Source organism: Loxodonta africana, chromosome 4 (genome assembly GCF_030014295.1).
Source record: "Loxodonta africana isolate mLoxAfr1 chromosome 4, mLoxAfr1.hap2, whole genome shotgun sequence".
In the NCBI taxonomy this organism is placed as follows: domain Eukaryota; kingdom Metazoa; phylum Chordata; class Mammalia; order Proboscidea; family Elephantidae; genus Loxodonta; species Loxodonta africana.
This window is the reverse complement of record NC_087345.1, coordinates 113,822,371-113,848,867: the sequence shown is the minus strand read 5'-3', so window position 1 is coordinate 113,848,867 and position 26,497 is coordinate 113,822,371. Positions and strand designations below refer to the sequence as shown.

Genomic DNA, 26,497 nt, shown 5'->3' with positions numbered 1-26,497 from the left:
TATGGCTGCTAACCAATAAGATCCACAGTTCGAATCCATCAGGCGCTCCTGTGGGGCAATTCTACTGTGTCCTATATGGTCGCTATGAGTCGAAATAAACCCGACGGCAAAGGGTTTCTTTTTGTTTGTTTTATTGTATTTCTTTTCCAAATGTTTGAAAACATAAAATATACATTTAGACTCTCTATCTTTTTTTTTATCCAGGCTTGGTTTCTGGTTTTTTTCCTGGTGTGCTCAATTCTTTTCACTCTCTCAATGTCATTTTGGTTTTAAAATAACACACATTTTAAAATACCACACATTTACTGACCAAAATTCTTAGACCAGGATAAAAATCATAATTAAGCGTTATTATTCCATGCACCCAATACTGGCTTCATAAAACTGCACAAACAGGATTCCTTTAAGTTGTTTTATTGATGACAGAAATAGTGCATAATTACAGATGCGATGAGGAAACTGCAAACAATAAAGAATGTGTCTATTGCCCGCAAAATACAATTATACCAGGTCCTTTAGACATACAAACACAGAGTTCTTTCTCACCAGATGGTTCATGTGTAACAAAGCCATTTTAGAATGTTTAATTGTGCTTCTACAAAACCTTCAAAGAATGAGGTAGTTTCCTTTACCGTACCCACTATGTTACCATATTTCCATTATTATACTTTTAGTAAGCTTAAACTCTTTTAACATAACCCTTAATTCAAACAATTTTTCATGAAAGCCAAGCCTCATTTACAAAATGTTTATTTCTTTTTAATTAATTTTTCTTCAAGAGAATTTCAAGAATTACCACGACTAGAGAAATTTAAGATTTGCAAAGGCCAGCGTTTATAATTACAATGGTAATTGCAATTAGATTCTGATGAAAAGAACAGGTTCTAAAATTTCCATAATTAAGCTAATATTCTCCTGTTCCTATTTATAAACTCTGAATTAAAAACGTCTTCCTCAAGCGACTTATTTTCCCTTAGCCACCATATCAAGTAAGCACAAATTCTTCCTAACAGTGGGTCAGGCTTCATGTACTAGTTAATTGAGTGCATTCTGGGATCATTCATTCTTGTAAGTCACACGGGAAACATCTGTAGAAATTATAGATGCATACAGATTAGCTAGCTTATTTCTAAGATCTGATTCAAAATCTACTCATAGCCAAAATCTTGAGAGAATTCCTGCACTCTTCACAAACTTATCAATGAAGTAGAAATTGAGGCAGATGTTTGCATTCCTTTGTTAACCCTGAGAATGACCTTAATAACCCTGTGAAACTAGCTTGAGGGAATTGCACTAAATTTTTGCACATTTTAGTCAAAAACTAAAAATAATATCCAACTAATTTCTTTCACAAAAAAAGAGGGATAGTGATAAACAGTATTTCTAAGAAACAACAATAAAAGTACTAAATCACAATATACTCTTTGTCACTCTTTTTTTCAGATGCAAAACCTTTAATGAGTTTTAGAAAAGATAAAACAGTTGGAGAGATAATATATTTTTTAAAATAAATTTTAAAGGCTATACAACTATAAAATAAAGTCGTATCCAGCAGTAACCTAAAGTAGTTTCCATATAACACAAAGTGTATAATCTCAAATCGTGGCTTAATTCTAATATCTGGTCAACTGATTACTATCTTTAATCACTTCCTATTTTTTTTTTTAATTGGCACCATTTGTATTTGGCACCTACACTGAAGCTAAACATCCCAATGCCTGGCAGAATAAGGAAAAAGCTCCTTTGGACAACAGAGAAGTAACTTTGATATATTTTCTCCTATATTATTCCTTTCTTTCTGTAGCTCATTTTCTTCCTCTGACATCTTTAATTAAATTTTTCTCCACAATTCAATAATCTATACAGGTAACAAGGAACCTAGCGATTGTGACAGTGGGTCTGAGGTATTGTTTCAAACACTCTGACGGTAACTTACTAACCATCACCACACAGGGCGATGTGCGAGAAAGCTGTCAATGAAAGTATTTTTCAATTCATCCTCACTTGACACCTTACAGTCAATTCTTAGCAACCCAACACTGGATTATGTAAATTGAACACTATGCGATTCAAGTTTTGAGTCTTGTTAATTGCGTCTATTGTGGTATGAAAAATATACTTTCAGACAGATGACGTAAAACTTGTATTCAGCAGATTTCAAAGACCACTTTGATTTGAGATTGAATTTGATGACTTTATCAACATTTTTAAAAGCAATTATATTTACATATATCTGCTCCTAGGGGATTATTTACCCGTGAACACTACTATATCCTGTTGCTATGTTTCTTCATCAACTTCTCAAAATTAAGTACCAGAAAAGTCTTTTATTATGCTATGTATGCTGAAGACAATCAGTAAATCACTTCCTTCTACCTTTGTATTTTTAAAAGAAAGTCTGACAATGATAAAAATGAATCTCTTTGCCATTCTTTTTAAAAACATCAAACTGTGAACAATCATGGTTATATTAAAGTTATTCTTCCCCCTGTTGTTTTCTAAGTAGCTGGATCCATCACCTTCAAGCTAACATCACTAAACATCTTGATTTATAATAGACATTTTCCAGGAAAACTCACTCTAGGATCATTTTCTTTATTTCAATATTACCCAGCTTTATGAAGATGAGCAAGGATGCTGTTATCTGAGGTGTTTGTTTGTTCCATGTACCATAACAACTCAACATTGCTCCAAAAGAATGCACTCAACAAATGTACCAAATTGGCAGTAGTAAACTAGGAAGAAATAATTGACACAAGTAAGCAGCGGCTTACATATATAACCCTAAATATTAACCTTACTAAGTAGCTTTGCCCTAGAGAAAAAGAAGGAATGCTAAAAGGACAAATTTCCTTTCAAAAGGAATGAAAGTGTTTGTTGTGATTTCTTAAGAGATGTGCCCAGACCTTACTCTTCTCCTTATCTAACTGCATTAAACACTGCTTTTATATATAAACTTAATTAAAATAGTAGACTATAAACCTCATGAGGTTAATGTCTATATACCATTTATTTTTTAAAACTAACTTTCTAATCTCTATTGTTGGTTGTGTTAGACACACATTTGAGGGTACTCAATCAACATTTATCATAACCGATCAAATTAACTATAATCTCTATGATCTCTGTCAATTATTTTGTTTATTAAAATGTTTATTAATGTTTATTAAAAAGCTGGTACCCTTTGCCTTTTTGAGGTGATATCCAGAAAGCACATTGTACTTGTGACAAAACAATTGACAAGTGTTATCAAGTAAGTGTCCACTAAAATTACTTGTTAGCATTAGTATTTACAATTTAAGTTTCTGCATATTCACATAAGAAGAAATTCACAATACAAAGAATTATTTGATTATATTTAGAATCAGGACATCAAATAAGAGATCCTTACGATATTTCTCTAACCCCTGTCTAAGCCGTTTGCCATCCTGTAGCCGTGGAATATTTATTGTTCTAAATATTTTAGAAAATACCATTCTCAATATATTCATTTCATTGAAAGTGAGCAAATGTTGTTTCTGCTTAAAATATGTTTTCCCAATCATACGAGTAAACTTAACATATCATTTTAAAAAAGAACTTCTTAAAGAAAAAGAACGCAGTGACTGAGCGCTGAGTTGGGAAGAAAAAAAAAAACCCAGTGCTGTCGAGTCGATTCTGACTCATAGCGATGAGGGAAAGAAAATAAGCTTATTTTGGTAGCTGATTTCACAGTACAATCCTCCTACAGTGAGCTGAAACTGCAGCTTTAAAAGTCTCACAGTTCTAAGACACTCATTAATTGCCCTCAAGTGCCCAAGAAGGCTCTAATATGAGGACAGCAAGGCACTACTTGTTCAGGTACAATTATGTCAAACAACAAAACTAACACTGTGAAAAACTGTACACCCAGGTGTGTAGTGCAGGCTTCCCACAACTGCTGCTGTGTGCCATCATACTGTAGATGTTATAGTGTGCTTTCTGCTGCTGTTTCTGACCTTTATATTTTTCTTTTCCTTACAGCTACTTTTCAAGAAAAGAATAGAGAATGTTTGTTGTCATTAGCTGCCGATAAGTCAATTCTGACTCATGGCGACCCCATGTGTACAAAGTTGAACTGCTCCATAGGGTTTTCAAGGCTGTGACTTTTCAGAAGCAGATCACCAGGCCTGTCTTCCGAAGTGCCTTTGGATAGATTTGAACTTCAGCCTTTTGGCTACTAGTTGGGCACCATTTGCACTACCCAGGGACTCCAGAGGATGTTTACCAGGTTTAAAAAAGAAGATTATCCAACAAGATTTTTCATTTGCTTCTCTTTTCCTTTCCTTTTTACTTTTTCTATGTGCCTTTGAAAGCAAAGGCTAAAGCAGGTATTATTAAGTTATTCATTCCTGCCAGCTGCAAAGTACCAGCAAATATGGAACACTTCCCTGAAATGTACTGTTCTTGTGGTGTATATCATCAGTTGAATCCTTAATAAATGGCTACATCAAAGAAAATGTCCAAAAGCAAATATTCTTAATACTCAGGTTTTATCCATGTCAGTCAGAACACTGCATTTTAAAATCTTGGTTTCTACCCATGTGTTCTGTAAAAAGCTGACAAGCTGGGTCAGAAATGCAATAACTGAATAAAGTGGGAGGAAGAGAACATGCAAAATCAGTTAATCATTATCATTTTAAGTGCCACCAGTTCTGTTTATATTCATGCACATGTGAATTGCTGAATCTCATTTGATCAACCCAATTAAACATTAAATAATTGCAGCCAATTATGCAAATATCAGCAACAATATTAATTTGTTGATCTTTTTGAGCAGATTAGCCTCACATGTTCCTAATGTTAGACTATCTTCTGCCTTAAATGATCAATTAGTGTTGGGATAACTAAGTCTTGAAGGATGGATAATTGCCTAGTTATAACGTGCCACTCTTGCTGTATTAATCCACTGCAATTAAACAAATAGCGCACAAGGAAAAAGATCTGCAGATGTTCCTGTTAAATCCATTTAACAAGTCAGTGTCCAGGTCAATTCTTCCTGTCTTACTACTTAAATGAGAATAGCAGATTGTGTTCTCCGTCTCAGGGAAAACCTCCAGTTATTTTAAATAAAAATCTCCAGCTTAAAAAAAAAAAATGCCTATCTTTAGCATTCACTAAGTCTAGGAGAAAGGGTTTAAAATGTCCTTAAAAGTTTTATGAAACAAATCATACACAGATAATGTCAATACATATTACTGTTCTCCAAATTTCACAATGGCCATGTCTTGCCATGCTAAATTTAGAGATTCAAAAGCATAAAATGTATGGCAAGCAAATAACTGCCATTTCTCACAGGAATCTGAGTTTGGTTATTACATGCTACCTGACAGGTTAAAATGACCTGGAAGCTTTTTCCAGATTACCATGTCAAAAATGAGGTCAAAGGATTTAGCCAAGGCAAAAGAAACCCTTCAATTGCACTTAGTGACCGCGTGCAGAGGGCAGTCAGAAACACTAAGGCCTGAAAAGAACAGATGCTTACAAGATTTCAGACCACCAATTAAACCCCTGCCCCGCCCCCCACCAAAAAAAAAAAAGATGGTTTTTACCATTCCTTTTCATCTTATATTTCCAAATTTTCATTCTACCATTCCTATCTAAAAAGACCCTATGGCTAAAAGTCTTGGGAAAAAATCCGGTCTCATTGGCTGTATGCTGGTAAACGCCTTAGGGATATTTTTCAAATGCATCAAACTTTCAGAATTTTTTTTCCCCTTGCTCTGAAAAGAGAATGAAGTATGATCAGCAAGATGATGGTTACTAGGACCCAGGACAATCAAAATACAATGTCTGAGAGTTGACCTTCCAAGGACAAGTGTTTTCTAACAGATTTTTACTTTTTTTTTTAGATAAACCCGGAAGGATAAAACTTTAACTCACAGTTCTTAAATGAAGAAAAAATCTATAGTTGTTCTTTCTGTACCTTACCCACTCATGCATTCAATCCCAGTTCAACAGAAAAGACCACCTATGAACACAGAGTACAGAAACCACAGTACACCTCTTTGCTTTCTGCCCCCAAAATAAAACATTATGATTTATTTTGTATCTAACACTTAACATATAACATTTATCATTTCTCTTTGGTTGGTATCTAGACTTCTCTCTAGAATATGCCTTCAATTCCAAGACAGTCTTCAAATATTAAATAATTGCTCCAACTAATTATGCCTCTGAGTATCTCTTAATGACTTACTAGTTCATGAAAAGTAAAGACAACATGAGGTAAATATGTCAGCATCAATCTTAAATTCTAATGAAGAGGTTTCATAATATAGAAACAAAGATAAACTTCTATAGAAGCTAAATGTTCATTCATTCATTATATACAATGTTTACTGAGTACCTACTATGTGCCAGGCATTGGGGATACAAAGATATATAAGGCACAAGACCTTAGTCTTGTAGTGGAGCCTGATAACAGCTGATTACAATATGGTGGAAAGACTAACAGTGGAATTGTGCCCAGGTCTTGCTGACTCACAGGGTGAGCATGAAAGAAGAAAGGGAGGTGCACCTTAAAATGGATTTAGGGGATCTGCCCCCCCCCACACACAAAAAGCAAAGGGAAGAAATCTAGTTTTTCAAAGTCTCGTTTTAAAAAGGACTATTGAATAGTGCAGAGAAAAAATAAAAATGCGAGCAGAAAATACCTTCTGGGGAGAAAGGTGTGTCAAAGGAAATGTTACCTATAATATTACTCAAATCAGCTTTAAACCCAAAAAAACCTCATTTGGTTGAGCAGAACACAATTTATGCTAAAGAACAAATGTACAAAGTACTAAGGGAGGCACTATAATTATTGAGGAAAATTCTATATTATATGGCTTACATTATCATCTTTCTAAGAGAAGGTAAAGCAAGCTTCTTACCACTTGCATTACCTTTCTAAGAGATGATAAGTAAGTTTACAAATCATCATTTCATGATTGCAATTCATTTTCTCTGGCATGAGGAAACAATCACCGTGGTAACACACCAATAATACAAACTACATTACGCACAACTACAAAAGGGTAGCCAGAGAAATCTATCATAATTCAAATGCAACAGTTTATCCTAATGGCATACAGATGATATCCGGTGTTTCTCATTCAGGATACTATGATTGTCCAGTCACTCTCTTCTCTTCCATACTACAACAAAAGCAAGAAAACATGTTTCAGTATAAAAGCTAACAGTGCAGAAACAGCTTATAAACAAACCTAATAATACAGTGAGGTTGTATAAAAGGTTGAACATTAAAAGCATATTCACATTAAAAGTAAAATTAAAGAGAAAGATAGGGAGGGAGAGACATCTTACAAAAATAAATAAGAAAAAAAAAGCATATGTAGGGAGACTTCTAAACAATCGAATACCTGGAGAGAATCACAAATATTATAATTATTGTAGTACTCAAATTCACAGCTGGTGTGGGCCCTTCATGTATTTAAGTATATACCTTTTCATGACTATTTCTGTATTTAGCATCTGTGCTCCAAAGAAATTCAGTTAAATTGTTTAATTCCTGTTATCTTTACTGTAAAGATGTGATTCTCAAGGAGCTCTGGTGATGCAGTGGTTAAGCGCTTGGCTGCTAACCAAAAGGTCAGTGGTTCGAACCTACCAGCTGCTTCATGGCAGAAAGATATGACAGTCTTGTTTCTGTAAAGATTACAGCCTTGGAAACCCTGCTCTGTCCTACAGGGTTGCTGTGAGTCAGAATCGACTCAACGGGCACTGGGTTTTAATCCCAGCAGCATCAGCATCACATGGCAACATGTTAGAAATACAAATCCGGGGCCCAACCCCAGCCTACTGAATAAGAAACTCTGAGGGTAGGTTTCAGGGACCTTTGTTTCTGCAAGTATTCCCCAGGAATTCTGATGCTTGTTAACATGCTAACATGGGAGAATCACTGCTCTAAATTCCCCATCTTAAGAACTTTTTACATTTACGAACAAAAATATTAAGCTGACAAGCTCCATGAATCTTAACAGTGACTTTGTTCCCTAAATGAAAGTTGTCTGTGTTGTTAGTGTACCATTTTTAGTTTTCCTTCAAAAGTTATGGAACTGAAGCACAGAGTTTATGGTTATTTGCATTAGCAAATAGTTTGCTTTAGGAAGCCTAAATATTAATGTTAAATGAATTAAATAACACAAAGATATTCCATAAATAAATAAAAAGCTAGTTCTATATTCATTCATTCATTCATTCAACAAGCATCCCTGTGCTTAAATGAACTTTTACCCTTTTAGCAATTACTGTATGCTAACACCACCGGTGCTGAGAGCTTTACCGGCTTACCACACCAATTAATCCTCACAGTAACCCACTATCAATCTTGTTTTATGGATAAGAAATTGAATATTAGGGAATTAAATAACTTGCTCAAGGTTGTAATTAATAAACAGTAGTGCCCAGCTTCTAGACAAGGTCTGCCTCACATCAAAATCCACATTCTTCACCACCATCTAACCTGCCTCTATATGTTCACATAGTCACGCAAGTGGAGACAGACTTGGGACAGACGTGCCCAGCCCAATGTAGCATGCCATAAATCTGTCACTCAGACTATGTTCCTTTTAACTTGGATTGGCTCTTCAGTCCTAATACCACTTCATTTTAAATTAACATGAAACGCCAGAACTCTTGAGTTGGAAAGATCCTTAATGATCATCTGAAATAATTATTTCAAAAGGTAGAGGATGACCCAAATGAGTGGGGCTCTGGCCTTTACTTCGTTATTTTGCTTCAGAACAATCCCTTTTGCCCATTTTGCATATTGGGGTTCCAGGAAAGCTTTATTTTGAAGAAAATTCTTGCTGCTTAAAAATCAAATGTGAAGAACACTGAATTTTAACCCAATCCTCTTTTTTACGTATAAGGATACTAAGGCCCAAGGCCACTAGTTAATCACAAGCCCAGTGCTCCTGCCCCTGTGGAGCCAGTGCTATTTCTTCTAGACCACATTGAGCTTGTGCTGTTCCTCTGAATGAGTTTTAAAGACCTTGCAGAGCAGAACCCACCAATTTGCTTAAGAAATACTGGGAGACAAGAATGGGTCTACCTCCCACTTTCTTGATTGCGTAACAAGGAGAACAAAAGAAGCCTAAAGACTGTGTGACTTTGTTAATTCACATCAGAAAGTTACCTAAAGATTGTAGCCTCCCACTATCGATTCTGTGGCTTCATAATGAATGCAGGATAAAATATTTCCAAATTCTGCCTGATTTATGTATGATGTCAACATGACTTAAGTAAGAACAAAATATATGTTTTGTTTCCCTTATTTAGGTTCCCATTAGTATATTAGGTACTTATGCCATTAATTACAAGTGCCAGTGTACTGACATTTTAGCAGATCTACATTTTGAATCTCATCAGCCAAAGTAAATTTGCTTTCAATTAGTTGTCTTACTTTTATGAAAGATCGAAAATCAATTTTGGTCACAATGAGAGTCACAGGCCATATCATTCTAGGAGCCTGCACAATATGCATTAAGTTTTATCCCTCTCATCCTGCAATTTATGATTTTATATAAAATAGAGTTCTAAAAGGTACCAAGAAATGTGATATTACAGGTAATTCGTAATGTCTAGAACTAGGCATTTAGCAATCAAGCTTTTCATTTGGCTGATGGATAATTCAATTTAATACCTCAAGGAAAAATAATTCTAAGCAGAGATGACAGATTTAGACAATAGAAATTATATTCATTTCTCAAGAGTAGGTGTCCAGAGGAGAGAAAGAGAAAACATGTCTCTACATGGGCTAAGGTGTCATTATATTATTGCCAGTGTCATTACAAAACCATGGTAGGCACGTACCTTCCATGTTTGGCAGGCCAGCCCAAGTCACACTTGCTTGGCTTTGTTCATCATAACCAAAGATGAGGCCAAAGCAATGTGACAGATCAGGCTAAGCCTGTGAGATGGTAGTTTACGCCCATGTAGAAGACAACCAGTATGACGTGAGGAACGGTAATCTTGTGAATTCCAGTTAGAACACTAAACCAAAACATGACTAATGACTAGTTCATTATTTCGCATTTGAGGTACACAAAGCTAATAATTTTATATGGCCTTTATGAAAATGCCTTTTATAGTCAGCAAAAAATTGCTGGCAACACAAAAGAACAATCTGCTTGTCATGCACTCACTCTCTACAACACCAATAAAAATATAATCAGTGCTGCCCTGCTGGTAACAATGTGTCATTCTGGTTCTAAATCCTATCCAATGGCTGTGAAAAGCTTTGTAAAGCTGTAACATGTGGAGAAGTATGGATTAGGGAATAAGGGGCTGGGAAGGTGGTCAAGGAACTGACTCATCAGGGCAATCTGGAGGTGTCAAGTCAGTGCGTACACGGAAAAAAGGACAACTCAAGACGCAGGCGGGAATGGGAGTAGGCCTTTAAACTTCTTTAAATTAGAAATGTAACTGAAAGTCACTGAGTTGCTCAACTGAAAACAAGAAAAAATATGGTAAACACTAATGGTCATTCATGGTTATAAAACTGTAGCCACTAAAACAGAAAGTGAATTTTATATTTTTGGTGCAGCGATTAAGAGCTTGGCTGCTAACCAAAAGGTCAGCTGTTCGAATCCACCAACTGCTCCTTGGAAACCCTATGGGGCAGTTCTACTCTGTCCTATAGGGTCACTATGAGTCAAAACGGACTCGACGGCAAGGGGTCTGGTTTGGTTTTTAGTCTGGTGACCCACAATTAATACAGATCCTACTCCCATCCTGTTTGAGCTTTGCCTTCCCTAAATTGCTTAAGGCATCCACCCCTCAGCCCTTGAGACCACTGCCTTCCCACTTTGTAAAACTTCAATAGCAGCAACGCTCCTGTTGCTGCCACTCAAACATGCTACCCTGATATTTAAGATGCAGGCTATTTTTTTGTGTGTGTGTGCTTTAGATGAAGGTTTACAGAACAAACTAGTTTCTCACTAAACAGTTAGTACACATATTGTTTTATGACATTGGTTAACAACCCCATGGCATGTCAACATTCTCCCTTCTTGGCCTTTGGTTCCCTATTACCAGTTTTCTTGTCCCCTCCTGCCTTGCAATCCCCACCCCTGGGCTGATGTGCCCCTTTAGTCTCGTTTTGTTTTATGCAGGCTCCAGCTTTTATCTGCTTCGGACGGCAGTCCCAGTGTGTATCTCATTCTGAATAACATCTAAGTCAAGTTCTTTAAAACTTTTCTTGAAAACTAATTTGACATTATTCAAGATCTTCCTCCTACCCCTTCTCAGATGGTATAAATACACAAGAGTGACATGTTTTTGTTCTTTGGTATTTGTCTACTGTCTCACTCATGCATTCAGCCCTTTATTCATTCATTCATTCAAGAAACATTACTGAGTTGAACTATGTCTCAGGCCCTTTGCTGAACACTGTGGGCACAAAAAGAGAATAAAACAATTCCAACAGCCCTAGCAAAAAAAAAAGACAAGTGTGCAAATAATTATAATGTAATTTAAAAGCCATGTGTATTAATTCCAGGTGCTATGGAACCTGGAGGAAGCAGCAGCATTTAAATGAGTCAAAGTGTGTTTTTACTGGAAGGGAGAGATGTTGTTCAAGAGAGATTTAAAAGGTTCCTAAAATGACACAGTGGTTAAGCAACTGGCTGCTAACCAAAAGCAGTTTGAATCTACCAGGCACTCCTTGGAAACCCTATAGGGCAGTTCTACGCTGTCTTATAGGTTCACTATGAGTCAGAATCGACTTGACGGCAAGGGGCTTGGTTTTAGGGTTTTTAAAAGAGATGAGGAGTTATTGGGTGGTGCAAAGAGTTAAGTACCTGGCTACTAATCAAAAGGTTGGTGGTTCAAATCCACCCAGAGGTGCCTCAGAGGAAAGTCCTCGCAATCTACTTCCAAAAGAACAAAGCCGTTGAAAACCTTATGAAGTGCAGTTCTACTCCGAAGCACACGGGGCTGCCACGAGTCAGAACTGCCTCAATGGCAACTGATCTGGTTTTTAGTTTTCTTTTTTAAGGAGATGAATCTTGAATGATAACAAAGACATTATTAAGTGGGCAAACTCCAGAAGGCACAGTGAAAACAGAAGGATCAGGAAGCAGAGCATCCTAGGAGAACAGAGAGGGTTCCAAAACGGCAGGCGCAAAGGTGAGCATGATGGTGAGTAATCGGAATAGCAAGGAGCAATGGTAACCTTTCACTGGAACAGAAGAGAAATGGTGGCAGCATGACTAACGTTCTCCAAGGTTAAGTCTGGTTAAATGCAAACACAGAAGTGTTTTCCTTTGTCATAAAAAAAAAAGAAGAAAAAGGAAAAAGAAACTTTAATTGAAATGTTCCCCTCCTAGGAGGTATTTGCAGAGCAATCTAAAACCCAGAGTACTTCTATGGGCAATTAGCTAAATGGGATGAAATACTTAACCTCAGAGATTCTTACTCACAACAGAAGTTAAAACGAAAGCCAAATCTGTGGTTAAGAAGGAATGTTCCCCCCTGGGTCATACTGGCAAGAATCTTGAGGGGTTTTGGTGGTTGTTACTGTTCCCCTTTTTCAATTTACCAGACACTTTGCAGGAAACATCCATGTAATGCCAAAGAGATCAAATGTAAAACACGAAGCAATTCTATGCTTTTTCCTAAATAATTACTTAAATTATTTTTCTTGGAGAGAAACAGACAACCTAGTAGCTTGGCTGACAGCACCAATTTGCCATCACGTAAGAGAATAATTTTAAGACTCCTTTAGGTTCCAGGCCCACAGGCATAGAATAATTGAAGAAGAAAGATGTGTTCTTAGCTTCTGAATGCATGGCTTTTTGTAACTTAAGAATTTGGAGCAGATTTGGTGCTTCTGGTTTGTGGTTTAATACATAATCGCTTATTCTCTCACATGTCCTGTGATTATCTGCCTTTGTTTCTTTGCTCAGTATGGAGCTCTGAAGGTCTCATTACTTTTCAGTGTTACTACCATCGTACCTAAGGTCAAAAGAGAAATCATTACATTCTTCTCAGTCACAGGCACGAAGTTATATAAAAAGTATAATAAAGGTAAGAGAAAAAGGTATATTTTTCTTCCCATCTTTGCTTCTTGTATATCTAATATTTTAAAACTTTTACTTATGGTCTCACATTTAAATTGAATATTTATTTTGTTCTTCCTTATCTTGTGGCCTCTATCTTTTGCTTTGCCTATCAGTGTGCTTTTTTTTTTTTTTTTTTTAGTTTTTTTGTCCCATTTTAAACTACCGTATCACCGGTGCCTAGAACAGTACCTGGCACGCTGTGCTCAATACACATTCCTATTAAATGAATGAACCAAAAACATTCACTTCAGTCAGGTATTAAAACAACAACAACAGCAATAAAAAAAGCAACAACTACAATTAGGTTTAGGCTTTACCCAGTAAAGATCCTGATTTCCATTTCCTCATCTAACTACTTGCCATTAAGTCAATTCTGACTCATGGTGACTCCATGTGTGTCAGAGTGAACTGTGCTCCATGGGGTTTTCAGTGGCTAGTTTTTTAGAAGTAGATCACTAGGCCTTTCTTCCAAGGCACCTCCAGGTAGATTTGAATCGCCAACCTTTTTGTTAGCAGCCGAGGATGTCAAACATTTACACCATCAAAGGACTAGACACTAAGTCCTTCTGAGAAGACACAAACTTGACAAGTTCACACAAGCTGTTGCAAAGAAGTTGTGATATGCTACAGTGTCTGCAGGGGTTTTCTGCCTTAGGGACAGCACTGCCATTTCTAACTCAACTGTGACAGTCTGGCACGTGAAGCCCTTTCATACTTGGATTCCATAATCTTACTTTGACAAATGTTCTTTCTGAGAACTTTTGCAATGGGTCCCCATCTTATCCCAAACGTATGTGTTTCGATTTCTCTTTTACTCAGGTTTTAGGGTTCTGACGCATATATTTTGTCATCATCACAATGATGACAGCTGCTAATTCTGCTTTTGCTGCCTAATGTTTCCTTCCTTAGCTAAGGCATCGTGACTATCTGTTGAACACCTTTACGGTTGTTCATATTTTTTTTTCCCAGCTCATATTTAATAGTTTAATTTTTCTCTCAGCTCTAGTGGCCTTATTTTCCCTTTTCTTTTAATCCTTTACAACCAAGTCAAGTAAATTTATGTTTTCTTGTTTCATATAATTTCTAAGAGGCAACCCTGAAATCTCTTGTTTGGTAGATTAACTGCTATAGAATGAACCATCCCCTTCCACTCAATTTGTTCAAGAAAATTTTCCAAAGTGATCTTCTTTTCTTATGACTATAATCACACTTCTCTTCCTCATAAAAATCTCTCAACACAATCTAGCCAGCTAGGTATTTTTCATTCTATTTAAGTTCTTTTTTTAAAAAAAAGATAAAATATCAGTGATTTATTAACTTCATCAGATTTACTCATAGCCATGAAAAAAAAACAAAATTTGAACCATCCTTGCAGATATTTTTATTAGCTATCCCTCAAATCACCTTTAATTGTTTCTAGGCACACAGAAATTCTGAGTCAAGTTTCCTTCTTCCACTAGTAAGATATTCCTCTATTTAGCTTACAGAAAATTCCTATAGAGAAACTTTGTTAAAGGGTGGAAGAGAGCTCATTCGTTCAAAAATGACAATCGTTATCCTTTTATTGTTACACATTTTGCATAAAAGTTGCTGAGATGGTCTGAAACATGCCATTTCTATTGCTATTCAAAGACCTTAACTCTAGAGGCCTGCTGCTTTCCAGCTAACTTTAAATTTTTGCTTAGTTCTCAAGACTCAACAACATCTGACCTTACCAAATCAACAAATTTTATTTCACCTTTCAATATGACTCTTGTCTCCCTTGGAGTGTTTTCACTGGCTGGCAATGATGGTACCTGGCACTCAACCAAAATCTTCTAACTACTTGCTAGTTATAGAACAGTCTCTTGTTATAGAACAGTTTCTTTTATAGGTGTTCCCAGGGTTACCTGGTATTTGATATAGCAATAGCCTGCCTAGAAAGATGCCTAACTGCCTGATAAGACATTATTATAAGTTGTTGCTCAGAAAATATGTACCAAAAAAAAAAAAAAGTTAGTAATATGAAAAAATAGGTTTGCATGCTGTTATGGATTGAATTGTGCCCTTCAAAAATATGTGTTATAAATCCTAAACCCTATATCTGTCTGTGGTTATAAACCCATTTGGGAATGGGTTTTCTTTGTTATGTTAATGAGACAATATGAGTCTAGGGTATGTCTTAAGTCAGTCTGTTTTGACATACAAAAGAGCAGATTGAGCAAGCAAGCAGAGATGAGGAAGATAGATGACACACCACATGAGATCTTCAAGGAACCAAGAAACAGAAGCAGAAGAGACAAAGACCTTCCCCAGAGCCTATAGAAAGTCTTCCCCTAGAGCTGTGCCCTGAGTTCAGATTTCTAGCCTCCTAAACTGTGAGAAAACACATTTCTGTTTATTAAAGCCACCCACTTATGGTATTTCTGTTATAGCAGCACTAGGTAGCTAAGACACATGCCCTTTGACCCTTGGTCCCAGCATTATAATTTTAGGAATTTATCCTAAGGAAATAATCAAGATTGTGTTGTTATAATAGTGAAAATCTGCCTACAATATAAATGTTCAATAACAAAATTTCTTTAGAAGGATGGTACGTCAATGTAATGTAATTCTATGTAAACTTTATACATGGAGTTGAGAAAAGTAAATTTTTAAAAAATTTTATTGTGGTAAAGTATATGTAATAAAAACTTTGCCATTTTAACCATATTAAAGTATACAGTTCAGTGACATTAATTACATTCATAATGGTGTGCAACCATCACCACAATTTCCAAGAGTTTTTCATCTCCATAAACTTTTTTTTATCTTCTGAAGCAATAACTCCCCTTACCCTAGCCTCTGATAACCAAATTAAAAACTTTGGTCTCTATACACTTGCATATTTTAGATATTCCAGAGGTGAGATACTAAATTTGTTGTTTTGTGTTTGACTTATATCACTCAGCATAATATACTCAAGGTTCATCACTGTTGTAGCATGTATCTGAACTTCATTCCTTCTTATGATTGAATAATATTCCATCCTATTCTCTGTATGGCTATAAATTGCCCACTGAGCACTGCATTTGCTGCATCCCCTAAGTTTTGGTATGCTGTGCTTTCACTTTCATCCCTCTCTAAGTATTTTCTAATTTCCCTTATGATTTCTTCTTCTTTGGCCCATTGGTTGTTTAATAGTGTGTTGTTTAATTTCCACCTATTTGTGAAATTTCCAGAGAAAACTATTTCCAATATGAAAAAGCAAATAGTTTATTTAGAGAAAAAAAGCAAACAATGAAATTACACATAATATGATCCTATTTTGCTAGAAAAAAATACATAAATGCCATCAAAATACTGAAAGTTGATATATCAAAGAAATTAACAATGGTTAGATCTCGGTGTTAGAATTAAAACTAATACAATTTTCTTCTTTATGCTTTCCTCTATTTTCAAGTTTTTAACATAAGTACATTATACTTTTTAGTGAGATTTTTAAAAAATGTTATCAAATTTTATACATTTTTAAAACTTTAAGTAGTTTAGAGACAGTGACAATATTTTCTATTTTTTTTTTTCCTTTTGTTGAACATGCACCCCCTTTCCCATTTCTGCTTTGCCCATGCCCGTACATAATATCAGGAAAATCTTTCTTAAATTTAACTTGCAAATCCCAAATTTCAATAATTATTCTTTTCTCTCCATTGAAACATGATTTGGTTCTAAGCTCTGATTCAAAATAGTTTGCTTTAAAAGAAAGAAGCCCTTACTTGAATGTTATTCAATTTGTCCAAAATACGGCTTGCAAGTTTAGGACCGTTCTCCATAGTTGGAATGTGTATGGTCTATGAAAGAAAAAGAGACATGAGATAAGTTGAGGAGAGTATTCTTATATACAGTGAGAACAAGTAAGATACTTGGCAATTCTACTATATTAACAACACAATTTCACCAAAATAAGGAATAGCACTATAACAACCTGCTGATTAGGCATGCTAGCTCCTTATATCAAAGACTCCTCTCTATTTTGAATCTGAGTAAAAACTAACGAGGCAGTAATGAGCCATTCATTGCTTTGCAACTGATATCCAGGCACCACTAGTTTATACACAAGCCTTTAGGCTGATTTGAGGAACAGTGAGAAACTAAGGATACCTAAAATAGTGGTTAAACTTTAATAACTCTACATCTTCCAGAATTCTGAAAATCTATGCAGACAAAAGATTATCCTCCACAACTTTTAGCAGGGAATGAGATCTCAAAGATATTTTGGCCCAAATTAAAGCAAGTTTTGTTTTGTTTTTGCCAAAAATTAAAGTCTAAGTCTATACCTGGACAAAAATGTCTTCTAAAACCTATCTCTGTTCCAAGGCAAACCTCCAAGGACTATAACTTTCACAATATAGGATACCAAACACCAAACCAAACCTGTTGCTGTCAAGTTGATTCTGACTCATAGTGACCCTATAGGACAGAGTGGAATTGCCCTACCAAGTTTCCAAAAGAGCAGACCTTTTGTTTAGCAAATAGATGGCATAATTAAATTCATGAAAGAGAGAGATTTTCTACCCTTATTTATATTTGAGTCACGCCTATTCATGCCTCATGGCTCGCTGGTTTGCACAGTTTTTCATAGTTTGATTTTAGTAGATATTTCATGCTCTCAAATAAGTTTCTTATTCAGCCTTTTAGGATAATAGGATAATTAGATGTAACTTTTGGCTCTGAAATGCCCCCAGAAATAAAATCATTAAAAATTTAAACTTCATGATGTTCATATTTCTAGAGGTGAAAGAACATTTGGACTTAAAAAAAAAAAAAAAAAAAAAAACTGACCTAATAAGCACTTTACTTCATAAGAAAGTGGACCGATAACATACTACTTTTTAATGTAACCATAATAAAATACTAATAAGTAGCTTTATAATCAGTAAAAGTATTGATATAAAATAAGACAATTCTTCTGCTGTGAAACAATAATTCTGTAGATGGAATTATGTCAGGAGTCTTTCCTTAAAAGCAAATTTTAAAAACTTAAGCAATGGAGCAGCCAGCAGTAAAGTCAGCTGAAAAATCAATCTAATTAGCTGAGGAAAATTATAATGTAGAATTTAAAAACCAATAGAATTTGTATTTAATGAGTAATTTAAGCCAGTTCACATTTTAAGAATAAAACCCACATGCCTTGAAGTTAAAAAGTTAACGCTGATGCTAATTATGAGTATCAGAGCTTAGTTATAAAGAGGAAAGCAAAAAAAAAAAAAAAAAGACAAGAAAAGGGAAGAAAGTAAACACAAAATCAGACTGATTTACTGGGTGGAGTAAATGTCTTTCCACCAAATCTTTTAACTCCTTTTGGAAGACTTTAGTGCACGCACAAGTTCTACCAAAGGAAATTTCTTTGTAAAGCAGTATACTTAGTAACTATTATTATTACTATTAGTATTATAAATGAAGTTGATCATTCAAATGCATTTTCCATAAATATTGCCATTGCCACTCCAGGATTTTGGAAGTACTTTTAGAAGCCGCAAACTAATTTCCTGTAGAGTCTTCTTCTGTGAACTGGTAGAAAGAGATAAGAGTGGAAGTCTACTGGTACATCTCTAATGCCCACATTGACATAAGGCAAGCATGATACTTGTCCAAGGATAAAACTGACTTCTCACCATGTTTGAGCTTACACAAAATTGCACAAAATCACTGGAAAAATGATAGTAAGTAAATAATTTGCTAATACAGGTTCACCTGGACAAACTGCCCCAGCTAATGGAATGCCAAGTTATAAAAAATCCCTTTGCATCCTGGGTCCAACTAGAATTTAGTTTACACGTTTAAAAAAAAAAAAAATTAAATTAAATTACAAGTAAATCTCTGGAAATGATGGGAAATGAGGAAACACTGTCTTACCTCACCCTTGTATAGTATATCAGAAACTGGACAAACAACACAGGCCGTACCAGAGCCAAACATCTCTTTCACTCTGTTTCCCTCTAGGGCAGTGGTCAAGTCATCCATGGTCAGATACCTCTCAGACACCTTAAATTCACCCTGTTTAAAATACAAAAAATAAAAACAAATGTATTCTAAAGGAAAAGACATGTAAAATAACCTAAGATACTTACTCCTCTGCTTTACATTCTGATCGAACACCTAATGTCATAGCCATCCTTAGAGGTAAAATTGGAAAGGACAACACCATCCTACAGGTAAACCCCCTGAGGTGTTAAGCAACCTACTCCAAGGTCACAATATTCTAAATGAGATTACTAGAATATAAAACACAAGACCACTACAAGATATTCTAGTACAGAGCATGAGCTTTTTTGCCTTTTTTCTATTGTCATGGATAAAGTCTCAAACTGTAGCACCCTGAGTGCTAATTAAGGCAGTAACAGTGTCTTAAACTTTATTTTATCATAAAGGAGAATAACATTGTATTATATATTATGATGTTAATAATTTTAGCTACCATGTACATGTACCAAGTTCTTTAATTCTTTAAAGTAGGTATTATCATCCCCATTTTACAGTTGAGAAAACTAAGGTTCAAGGCAATTGAGTGATGTTCCCAAGGTCACAGAGCTAGTACACAGCAGACACTGGGCTGGGCCCAGATCTGACCTAACTGGCTCTGCATTTGGTCCTCTACTGTCTTTGATGGAATAAAACTATAGACTCAGTTCAACTATCTGAAATATTTAATTATTTTTAAAAAGCTAAAAATACGAGCTTTAATTGAGAAATTGCATTGTATATATTTTTTTTCTCCCAAGTTCAGTGATTCAATTGGCTTTATAGTGGCAATCGTCCTTCTCCTTTACTATCATATTAGGTTGAGTTCCATCCTAGAATTATTGGCATAGCCTCACTGAGTTCTGCTTAAATTTTGAAACATTTTATTTGCTCAATGACAGGAAATAGGAAAAAAAAATCTGATATTTTTAAACTGTTTAATTCTCATTCTTTTATTTTGGTGATTAAAGTTCAAAGTTTGTCAACAGGCTATTTGAATTAAAGGCAACAAAGAATGGATTTTTTTTTTTTTTTAATAAGATGAAAATAGTTTTTAAAACCTATAAACCCATGATAGATAAAGTGGAAATCACAGTCCTTGGCAAGATTCAAAACATTAGAAGGAAAACACAGAATGTCAGGTTTGGGTTTTTTTGGGGGGGGGGTGGGTAAGAGGAGTCTGGGGGGTACAAGTAGATTTAAAAGGGTAGAAAAATATATCTGCAGTAAAAATGTGGCCCTTCGCACACATTAAAGCAAGTTTTAATTTCTGTTTGTAATTGGCAATTATGTTGTTCAAAGGTTTAAAAATAAATTAAGTCCAGAAAATCAGCCAAATTAACTGAAAACAAGCTGAATTCTGTTCTTGGAGGGCGAGGGTCAGGGGAAAGCCTTGTAAATAAACAGAATTGTTTTTACTTTGGTCACCCTTCAGGTTTTTTTGGTTTGGCAAGTAGTGGTAACCCCCCACTTGCCTCTTGGCATTTTACACTGTTTTAAAATAGCTTTTTAAATAAATTACAGCTACGGAGTCAAGAAAAAAAACCTTCCTCCAGAATAACCCATTGTTCATGTTAACAAATCATTAGTGTGGTAAAGAATTTCCACTTGCAACTTGTCATCAAACCTTCTGTACTTGGTTGATGTTTTTTCTTTAATAAAATAAAAATTACTGAGCTTCAAAAATACATCTTTCCAACTGCAAACATTTAGGACAGGGTAAGCTGTTTGAAATTATACCAACAGTTTGTAAATGTCATGCCCAATGTGCCAGCCAGCATGTGGCAGTTGGGTCTTGTCTACTTCAGGGTTTTGTAGGTTTATTTATAGCACATTTCCTCTATTTTCAAAGTCTTTTCCAGAGAAACCGTGCTAGTACTCTCCTACATAGATAATGTGTGTGTTGCTAAACATTTGTCCTATTAGTACTGTTTGACCACAGTATGCTCAAAGCCTTTTCATGTTCCTTGGAGACCATTTTACCACATGGGTCAGAAGTTCCATCCAAGAACCTCTGCCAGACAACCAACTCATTCAAAATTCTTCTTGATTATGTTATGTCATATCCAATACCAAATGGTTTAATATGGTTGCCTGTGTCACAGAGATTTAAAGTCTACCGAAAACGACTTTAAATTTGCTTGAGTGCTTTGATTTTAAAATAAGTATGTACATGATTTGGAAGGAATGGGGGAGAAAGAAGGCAACCAAACAAATAATGTTATGTAAGGAAACATCTGTATGTCAATAAAATTTTTTAATTTCTATCAATGGCATGGTTGCATTGAAATAAATAGAGGAAGAGAAGAAGTATGAACTGTTGCCATTTGTAAACAATATACTTAGTCTTGAAAAAGTTAATGTCTGGCTAGAGAGAAGCACACAAAGTATAAACTGGGAGAGTTGGTAGTAGACACTCGGTGTGGCAATTGTGGCTAGAACTAGAATACTTCTTCATTAGGACATTCTGCCAAATTGGTTTCTCTCTATCCTTCAGAATAAACAACACTTATTTGATATTCTCACCAGGACAGTTCTTCTAGAAGAGTTCTTTTCACTCAAAAGAATTAAAGAGATAACATTGGTTGGAACTACAGGGCATTATTTCAACACCAGGCTAGCTTCTTTTGATTTCATGATTATAAAAGTTGTTCATGTCAAAGGTACCCACCCACTGGCGTGCCAGGTCCAGTATGCTCTGCCTTGTCACTCCTGGAAGAATGATGCCATCTAGCGGAGGAGTTGCCAGTTCTTCTTCTGTCAATTAGAAATTGGAATATTTTCAAACTTTAACTATATTAGCCATACCTTGTATCAATAACCATTTTAAGAAACCATTTCTAGTCATAAACATAAAGATGTTACTGTTCTGCATTGTCAAATTTCCCCAATCAATTCACGGATCAAGTAGATCCTTGTTAAAAAAAAAAGAAAGAAAAAAGAAAAAGAAGGCTGCTCATTTAACCACTTTCAATTTATCATTAGTCAGTAAGAAATGAGATGGTTTTTTACTAACAAATGGTAAACGTTATAGAATGCTTTTAAGATAAATATTTTCATCAAAATTTACCTGAGTGGGTGTTATGAATTGAATTGTGCCCTCCAAAAATATGTGTTGTAAATTCTAACCCCTATATCTGTGGTTATAATTCCATTTAGGAATGGGTTTTCTTTGTTACTCTAATGAGGCAGTATTAGTGTAGGATATGTCTTAAATCAATCTCTTTTAAGATAGAAAAGAGCAGATTGAGCAAGCAACCAAGCAAGCAAGCACAGATGGGGGAAAATAAACGCCATGCCACATGAGATTTCCAAGAAATCAAGAAACAAGCTGAAATGAGACAAGGACCTTTCCCCAGAGCCAACAGAGAGCAAAAGCCTTCCTCTAGAGCTAGTGCCCTGAATTTGGACTTGTAGCCTTCAAAACTCAGAGAAAATAAATTTGTTTGTTAAAGCTACCCACTTGTGGTATTTCTATTACAGCAGCACTCGATCACTAAGACAGTGGGTAAAAGCTGGTTACTAATTAGAATACTGTAGATAGGCTCTTACTCAGAAACACTTGTCATTACCAAGCCTCCTAAGAATACTGGGGAAGAGTTTTCCCTCAGAAGTGTGTGTGCCCATGCAGTCTGGTTACTGTCTCCACACAGCCCTTTGATAAGTTTATCTTCAGCGGTTCTCAAACTTGGTGAGGTGTCAGCATCAAGTATGGAGACGATGACTTCTGAGATTCAAATTCAAGGGGCTCGAGCTAGAGCAAAACCAAAAATCACTCCATGGGAGACTCTGACGGAGGGCGAAGGTCAAGACAAGGGTCCAGTGAGAATGACCACAGCCACTCCTACCCACCACGATGGTTGGCATGATGACCTATCTATAGGAGTTGGTGCCCTTACAAAATGATGTCCCTGGTACTCAATATCCTCCTTTCCTCTCCATCTCTGGCACCCAGAAACTGAGTCTAGTCAGAAATTCACTCCTTAAATCCCCACTTTATGAAGATGTTTAACCTTATAATAGATTATGCGTTGTCCATCAGGTATTTGCAGAGGAACTCACAAGGTATGCTTGAAAGGACCACCAAGTAGCAAAAGCTGTATAGAAATCATATTGGTATCTTTGGACTCTCACAACACATTTTATGTAGCTAAAGGAGACTTCAGAAACCATCTAGTACAATTCTTATTTTACAGAAGAAACTGAGGCTCTACAAACACGAGTGACTTGCTAAGGTTGGTGGCACTGGAGAAAAGCCACAGCTGCAGCTCAAGTGTCCTGACTCCAAGACCACTGCCCTTTCCCTCAGTATACAGTAGTCCTGGCCTCACCTTCTCCACGGAGGCTACTTCAGATGTTCCCAATAACCAGGCTGTGTCTGGAAGACAGACTGAGCTGTGTGCACCCCTATATCCCCAAAACTCAGTATAATGCCTGACCCAGAGTGGTATGCAATGAATAATTTTGAATTGAAAAAATGAATGAATAATCCTGTTTGCTGGGGAAACAGCAGTATGATTTTTTTGTTTGTTTCTAAAACTCATCTGCTGACAATTGCTCTCTGGAAAGAAGAAAATTTGCTTTTGGCAATGTTCTTAGGGCTACTTTTTGTCATGTTTAGAACTGTTGATGATCTCAAAATAAATGTGTGTTTTGCAATAGTGAGCTAGCTAGATACATAAATGTATGAATCTATATGTGTGTGAATATATGCATATATACACACATAGGGATATATATCAAGTCCCCCCAGACTGGACCTTTCTTAAAGCTTGCTGAGCAGGAAGACCACATGAAGTTAAAGAAAAACGGCAGCCCTGCATGTACAAATGCTGTTTTGTGAAATACATTTAACACCCAGTACTGTAACCACTAGCCTGAGGTCAAGGAATAGAACATCTGCTTCTCTGATTGCCAGACAGAGATGATGACATGACAACATTTGGGTGAGAAACATTCATTTTCCTCTGCAACCACAAACATGCTTACAAGAGCCAGAACTAGCTCCAGATTGCCCAACATGAGGAAAACAGAATCTCAAACACAGCTTGTTTTTGACAAAGAAATCATTTTCAGGAGACAGAGAATTCAGAAGCAATAACAGCAGGATTCGTCTGTGACTTCCCAAGGTCAAGCACTATCAAGGAATCAGTGGGAACCAGGAATGTAGATTTTCCTAAGTGTCCTAAACATAAACAGAATTATTCATTTACTCAACAAATATATATTAAGTGCCTACCATGTGCTGTTCACTGTTGTAAGCCATTGGATACGGCAGTGAATGAAACTGATATAATTCCCAGCCTACTTTCTAGCAAATACAGGCAAACAATTATTGTATTAAATAGTATGTTAGACTGTTGTTAGTTGCCGTCAGGTTGTTTCTGACTCATGGAGACCGAATGTGTGTGGAGTAGCATGGCTCCACAAGGTTTTTCAAGGCTGTGACTTTTTGGAAGCAGATTGCCAGGTCTTACTTCAGAAGCACCACTGGGTGGGTCTGAACCGCCAACCTTTCAGTTAGTAGTACAGCACTTAATGTTTGCTCACTCAGGGACTTCTATGTTAGACTATGGAGGAAAAACAACAACATGAGGGAAGGGATGGGAAGTGCTGGGGGGAGGGAAATTTACAATTTTTAATAGGGTGCTCAAGGAAGGCCTTACTGAGAATGGAATATGTGAGAAAAGACTTGAAGGAGGTGAGAGAGTAAGCCATGCAGGTATCTGAGGGGAAAGGACTCCAAGCAGAGCCAGGAAAATACCTGGTATGGTTGAAAAGGCTCAATACAACCATGATCATTCAAACTAATTGTGAACTCAACAAGGGCTGGGACTTACTCTTCAGGTTATCTCCAGTGTCCAGGACACCATAAAATTATTTGGCACAACTACGTGTGTCAAATTACTCATCAACAGAAAAAAGAAGAGAATTGAAGCTGTGTAATCTTAACACCACAGTTGCTGTTACTAGAATCAAAACCCACACTAGTTACAGGCCAAATGCCCCAAATAGTTATTACACACAGCACTGTGCTTTAAACACAGATTATCTATCTTATCTACCTTTCTTGTCCCTTGTCCAAAAGGAATAGTGTGGATGGTCATGGAAACATGACAATATATTACTGGAAGAACTCTGCTTATAATTCCTGTTGTTAAAGCTTGTGAAAAATCAATACTTTGCTGATTTTTCAACTTATTATTCTTTGTATTTTCCTAAAGGCAAGTGATATAAATCAAACTTAAGACAGAGTTACTTCAATCTTTTTTATTTTAGCCCAAAGGTTACTCCTGACATGCTATTCACTTTTCTCATAATACTGTTCAAACATTTATTCCATATGTCCTTTCTCCTTAATCTTTTTTTTTGTTGTTGTTGTTGTTAGTAGAACACCTCCAAATTGAAATAGAACATTAAAACCATGGCTCAAGTTATCTCAGGAGACCATAATCTGAATAGTAACTCTTAAGATCTTGTATATTTGAAATGAATTGAAGAGAATTTCAGTCATTTCTATTCTAACCTTTAAAAGACATGGTGGAAAAGTTCCGTGGTCACCATTCAGATAAAGGATTAATTTTTTAACAGGACAGTTTCTGAGGTTTGTAGTTGAATCATGCAGCTCTGATTATACTTGTGCTTAAATGCTGCCATTTCCCATTCATAAATAATGATGCCACCACTTCTGTATGTTACAACTGTCTTTGCTATGGGTTGTTTCCCTCCCCCCTTCTCCTCAAGGGGGCAGCAAGAGGATAGGAAGAAGAGTTGAATAAATCTATTATCTTCTTTCTACAGAGTTCAACACTGGCTGTGATCTTTCAAGCATAGCTCTTGATATACACCATATGCAATAACTCAAATTTAACCAGTTGCTGTACAATTGATTCTGACTCATGGAAAAGTCAAATTTAGAAATCAGAAATATTACAGTATAACTTTTGTTCTTAAATAATGCCAAGCACTGTGAGCATGGTCTGTAATCTGGCTTTTCGTATGCCATGGATCACCAATGGCTGATCTCAGAACAAGGTACCCTCGCCACACCTTCTCCTCCTCCTACCTCTGACTGGAATATAAGACTCATCTTGTTAGTCTCTGTAACTAACACTCAAATTAGTACATAGCTCTGATTCAGCCTCATCTGAATCATCATTTTCCTCTTTTCATAGCCAAATAACACAAGAGCAATAGAGGCTACTATAAGTGCTGAAAAATAAAAATTTCATTTTAAGATTTTATTGAAACCAATCCTAAGACTTCATATGAATTTTGAAACTTATCATTTTACACTTCTTGTCACTACATTCACTACTGTGAAATGAAGGTCTTAAACCTAAAAAATTGTTTCAAAATTTTGCATGACTATAGGGTCACTGGAAACCGTGGTGGTGTAGTGATTAAGAGCTACAACTGTTAACCAAAAG

General features: G+C 36.0%; 1 protein-coding gene across 1 annotated transcript in view; it reads right to left on the bottom strand.

Moving 5' to 3' along the window:
* Positions 1–398: 398 nt before the first annotated feature.
* The window catches only part of BCAT1 (branched chain amino acid transaminase 1), a 111,212-nt gene continuing 85,113 nt past the window's right edge, over positions 399–26,497 (bottom strand). The window contains exons 8-11 of the mRNA XM_003405356.4: positions 21,739–21,824; positions 18,963–19,103; positions 16,823–16,897; positions 399–7,157 (exon numbers count right to left, since the gene is read on the bottom strand). Of these exons, the coding sequence (XP_003405404.2) occupies positions 7,116–7,157; positions 16,823–16,897; positions 18,963–19,103; positions 21,739–21,824 (344 nt within the window). The 3' untranslated portion in view covers positions 399–7,115. The remainder of the gene's footprint in view (positions 7,158–16,822; positions 16,898–18,962; positions 19,104–21,738; positions 21,825–26,497) is intronic.